The sequence below is a fragment of the Sinohyriopsis cumingii genome, chromosome 11, assembly GCF_028554795.1.
Source record: "Sinohyriopsis cumingii isolate HCF-2022 chromosome 11, ASM2855479v2, whole genome shotgun sequence".
Lineage (NCBI taxonomy): Eukaryota > Metazoa > Mollusca > Bivalvia > Unionida > Unionidae > Sinohyriopsis > Sinohyriopsis cumingii.
Window position 1 is genome coordinate 83,120,205 of NC_142971.1, and position 6,000 is coordinate 83,126,204.

The window sequence follows — 6,000 nt, forward strand, 5'->3', positions numbered from 1 at the left end:
AGTATCCATTTATTACTGACTTGAAGAGCATGTACTCACAAACAGTCTCTTTTAAATCATACTCTCTGCAATTTTACATCCAGTCACGTGGATAAATATTGATTCAAAAGGCAAACCAAAGTAATAGAACGGAATCCGTGAAATAATTGAATCTTTTAAACTTACATATTTGATGCAAGAAAAATCAAACAGAATTAAACTAATTTTAAGAGGGCTGTTCCAGATGAATTTGCTGGTGGTGTCAGAAATGTTGTCTATAGACCCCATCAAATTAGAGATTTATTACAACGTGGCAGCATAAGCAAGGAAAAAAAATCATGCTGAAAGTTACTACATGCACCGTCCGATACTTGATGTTTCAAGTTTTGAGAAAACCAGCGAGGAATGTAAATAATTAAATATTAGTCTGAATGAATGCATGGCTATAGTTGAGTGGATCTAGCAAGAACAAATTATGTACATGAAGAAATACTGTTTGATTGTTTAAAGCTGGGAGACCCCACCACCACCACCACTACCAAAAAGAAAATGAAACAATAAAACGTCATTGGGCATGTTAATTAATCTGAATATTGTACGATATTTATACCCAAATATAATAAATATTCCATCTGCATTAATTACACTCATTTATCTTCATGATAGCTAATGTAATTATTGCTTTGTTAAGTTCCCCTGAATACATTAATATACTGTGTTCCATTTTAACCAAAAACTTCTATTTTAAAATAGCCAGCATTACAGATCAGCTGACGTATCGAACTCGTGTTATAATTTTCTTATCGAACTCGTGTTATAACATTCTTAACTCGTGTTATACACGAACTATTAGTCTTGAGAAAATAACTGAGAAAGAAGGATATATCAACGTATGAAAATGCAAATTGTTGAGATTGTTTTCTTTAAAGTTATGCAGCCAAAAATGTGCAATAAATGTTTAAAATCGGAGAGCAAAGTGAAATGTTCCTACAAATGTATCAAAAATTATGGATAATGAATCTATATTATCTGGTATAATATAAATATGGACAGTGTATTTAATTTAATTATTGTATTTAATTTAATTAATTGATATCATTTAAGTATGGACAGTAAATATTATTTAATTATCTGATATAATGTAAGTATGTAGCTGTAGTCCGATAAGTCCGAATTTTGTATAAAAATTATATAACAGTCAAGTCCAAATTTTGTATAAAAATTATCTAACAGTTACTCGAAACATAGTGACGAGTCGAAATAATCATCACCGACATGTGCTTTCAACGAGGGACCGTCTCAAGGCAACGTAATCATTGGAAACAAGGTACATGTACGCAACATTTTAAATAATTGTACTAAACATTTAGATAAAATAAAATTGTGAGACTGGCATAGCATTTGGTAGCAGAGCGTGGTTGTTGCGACTGTTTATATAAATTCTGTAAAATAAAACCTTTAAATGAAATCTGGGTAATTCCGAATTTTTAGACAAATCTTAAATTTGTATAAATCAAAATCTGGGCAAATCCGAATTGGACCAATCCGAAATTGGTATAAATCAAAATCTGGGCAAATCCGAATTCCGAAATTCGGATAACTTTAAATCAGGATAAGTCCGAATTTTGTCTAAATCAAATCTGGGCAAATCCGAATTTTGGACAAATCCGAAATTTGTATAAATCAAAATCTGGGCAAATCCGAATTTTGATATTGTAAAACATAACACTTTCAGAGAGGGCTTTTACCTGAATAAAAGTAATCATGACTGATACAAATTTGGATTTAGAATTTTGGTCCGAAAGGAGACAGACGGTTGTGACTTCAATATTGTCAGTCTCTCGTCTGCAAGGACGGGGCCTTATTTATACATGTACTCTCTATACCCTTGGAGAACCCCGGATGTACCTTGTTTCGAATGATTATGTTGCCTTGAGACGGTCCCTCGTTGAAAGCACATGTCGGCTTTGACTGAGATGGACCGACACTCATTTCATCCATTGTGATGATTATTTAGACTCGTCACTATGTTTCGAGTAACTGTTTGATAATTATGTATTATTAGATGACAATATTTTATTTTGCCTTACTTGTTTACAGTGTATTTTAGTCAAATATTGCCTCCCGGAACGTGTTCCGTTAGGTTTGTAATGGCGCCATTGTTCGCAGTACTTCAGGTTGCTGAGCGCGAGGTGGCAGCGTTCTCGTTTCTAACCCATATCGGAGAACCGCAACATTTTAAATAATTGTACTAAACATTTAGATAAAATAAAATTGTGAGACTGGCATAGCATTATATTTATATATATATTAGAGCTCGGTACGACGATATATATTGGACTAGATATCAATGAGGATATAACAAACGTGGTAACCCTTTGTTGAAGATATATTTGTCCCGTCCCCACATACAACCGCCGTTGTCCAGTTTTATGTTAATGGTGCTGCAGGTTTTCTCCGGCATTAATTTCTACTGCTGCATTGAGATTGTAAAGCGACTTGACTTGTCAAATGTGGATATGACTGATGAGACGGGGAGGTAAGAAAAAAGTAAGAAAGGAAAAATGCATATTTTTAAAAATTGAAATATTTTTCTTACACAATATAAAATCGATTGTTGCGCGCGTGTGTGTGTGTGTGTGTGTGTGTTACACATACATGTTTACATGTTTACCTTGTAATCGAAGATATCCTTAAAGTCGTTATTTTCCATGTTGTGGAAAGGAAACTTCGGTGACCCAGAAGAGCATGTACTGTCGCTTTAAACTCTTCCTTTTACCGGTTGAAAATGATATTCAAGCTTAACCGCTATCAGTCAATTTTCCGCTGCAACAATTCGAATCCAAGCGATACAATTGTATTGAATTTTTATAAATCTTAGCAAACTTAACGGTTTCGGCAGTGTACAATCGGGTTAAATGCCACCGCGAGTTAGACCAGTCTAGAGGCGAAATATCATGTCGGCTGTTGGTATTGATCGCTAGACGTAGTCCTTGTACGCACATGCATCGCTGTGATTGCATATTACGTGGAAATGATGTATACTCGAGTCAGAGGTTATTTACCGTATGTCATCGTTTGTGGTTCCACCAATGTCGATTTGAAATCTACGAAAGAGTTTCCAACAGTGCCGGATTAAACCCTGTGGAGGCCCTTAGCAGTCGAATCTTGCCCCCCCCCCCACCCCCAACCCCCTCGCAAATTATCTCCTAATACGTTTCATCAATATTATTTTGATCCGTTGTCACGGGGCCCCTCTGCCTATTTGATAATCCGGCACTGGTCTCCAAAATTGACATTTGTCTGAAAATGTACTTCTATTGATTCTTGCCTACACAAGAAAATCAGTTTGATCCGTTGAATTTACTTGTGTATTCCGAATATTCTGAGAATATTCTCTAATTCTAACGATGTTCGAGTTGGGCAGATGTCATTAGAGGTAGGTATGTGCGAGGACAGATGATGTTCGGGTTGGGCAGGTGTCATTACAGGTAGGCATGTACGAGTAAAGAGGCCATTTGTCATGAAATATTTTTTTTTTTTACATAGCTGTAGAAACAGTTGACAGGGAAAAAGCGCTATTAAAGTTGTTATAATGGTGTTTCTAGGAGCTGCTGTTGTTCGATGGTAAGCGCTGGACTCGAGATGGAAAGTTGCTGGTTCGAATCCTACCATGAAGAAATATTGTGGTTCTGTTGCTGTGTAGTAAAACACCAAAGCAGACCAAATACATATAATGACAAATTGTATGTTAATCTATTTTTCTAAAAAATGAAGAAGAAAAAAGGTTAATAATCGTGATAATGATAGTTTTCTACCCTACCCACTTAGTCATCCTGAATTTTATCTCGGTATGAACCAATCACAAATCTACCTAATTTTAATCTGTTCTCTATCCTTAATTTCAATTTTTGTTTTCTTCTCTCTTTTTTTTTTGTGGTTAGAGTTGGTCTACACAGCGTCTATCCCCATCGCTTTGTCACCGTTCATAAGATATATAATTTTCAAACTGCGTTAATTTTCATTTCCAAGGGAGTATGTGTCATAAATAGCAATACAACACAGCAATATGTGCAATAACAGCTCTGGAAATTGCTGAGTAATAATAATCTTTATTTCTACTGGGAACAGAACACATAACCCTTGCAATTAAAACAAATATAACATTCTTGTATTGCATGATAAAGTAAAAGCTACATTATTCCCATGTAATGTAATTACACTACATGTATACATTACCGTTGTGCATCTAGCTTTAAATGATCAAGGACAGCTTTTTGTCGCTTCACGGCCTTATGAGTAATACCTGAAATCCTATCCTGTACTGAATGATTCAGAATAATTATTTTTGTGCACCTGTACTCATAGCTTTTAAAATTGTATTTATGCCGACAAACTAGAGTATGTTTGCATCAGAACTGTGTTGTTCTGGTGGGGTGGGAGGCTGTGGAGGCTGTGTGTTCACGTTCGACGAAAGATTTCAGATTCTACCAAGTTAAAAGATCAGATTTTTTCTGGTCACTCAGTAATAAAACGGTACTTGACTCTGGTCACTCAGTCATACAACGTTACTTGACTCTGGTCACTCAGTCATACAACGTTACTTGACTCTGGTCACTCAGTCATACAAAGTTACTTGACTCTGGTCACTCAGTCATACAACGTTACTTGCCTCTGGTCACTTAATCATAAAACGGTACTTGACTCTGGTCACGCAGTCATACAACTTTACTTGACTCTGTTCACTCAGTCATAAAATGTTACCTGACTCTGGTCACTCAGTCATAAAATGCAGACCTGCCAACTCTTACGATTTTGCCGTAAGTGTTACGAAATTTACCCTTAAAATACGGACTTACGGCATACAAGCAAAAACTACGGAGAGACGATCATTGCCCCAAAAATCCGGAAAATTTGTTCATCTGTGTTTAATTTGGATCCGAGTTTCATATTAGAAGTAGTGAAATTGTCAGGAAACCAGACTAACTTTACAGCAGCATGTCAGAGGCTTTAAACTGCACATATTTGTTCATGCTAAGCGTCTGCTTGATCAGACTGTTGATCATATAACTTTTTTTTTTTTTAAAAATGGCATCCAGCAAGATTTGCCTGTTTAAGACAAAAGGGGAAATAAGCCTCTTGGAAAGTGTTAATAATCAACACAGAAAAACGGAATATTCAGATTCTTGTAAATATAAGCTGGAAGGGATACAATTAAGTTTATTGGACATCACGTGCTAATTTGAATATGACTCATGGCGGGAAATATCATTGCCATCATCATGTGAAATGGAAAAAAGAATTTCCAAGAATTACGTGAAGCTGAGAGATAGCAACAAGCCACTGAGCTCCATAGCGTTTGGAACTAAACTTTGTGCAACTGTAGGTGGTAAATAAAGTATATGCGTACTTTACAAACTTTTCAGTTGAACATGAGGTTTATTGTCGCTGCACGTTCCGAATACCGAACTTTTAATTACGTTTTCCAGCTTTGCAATAACAGTTTACAATACTGAAAACTGGTCAAACTTACGAAAAACAATCAACTGCCTTACTGAGACGGACTCGTCTGGGGTGGCAGGTCTGTAAAACGTTACTTGACTCTCAGTCACATTCGAAAATGTAGTGATTAACCAAGGGCTGCAGTTGTGCTATTCGAATAGGTCTTCCATGCCTGGAATAACATTTGTGCTATTCGAGTACGTTTTTCATGCCTTTTGTGATATTTGTGCATTTCGTAAGAAGCGGTCAGTTGGCCTAAGTGGTTAGAGCGTTCATATCGATGCGGGAGGTCGCTGATTCCATCCCCGCCAAGTCATACCAGATACTTATAAAAATGGTACTCAGATCTGCCTCTTTGGCGCTCAGCATTAAGAGGTTAGTGTTAGGACTGGTCGGCCTGGTGTCAGGATAGTGTGACTAGGTGGGACATGCTACATATCTGCGGCATGATGACCAGTGATAGAAACTGCCACACTGCAGACATCGTAGCCAGATGACGGAAGATTGATAAAGCTAGTT

At 36.6% G+C, this 6,000-nt stretch overlaps 1 protein-coding gene across 1 annotated transcript in view; it reads right to left on the bottom strand.

Annotated features, from left to right (window-relative positions):
• LOC149788866 (adenosine deaminase-like) overlaps positions 1–3,024 on the bottom strand; it is a 39,997-nt gene extending 36,973 nt beyond the window's left edge. The window contains exon 1 of the mRNA XM_089974998.1: positions 2,654–3,024. Coding sequence (XP_089831124.1) covers positions 2,654–2,692 — 39 coding nt within the window. The 5' untranslated portion in view covers positions 2,693–3,024. The remainder of the gene's footprint in view (positions 1–2,653) is intronic.
• Between the last annotated feature and the right edge of the window lie 2,976 nt (positions 3,025–6,000).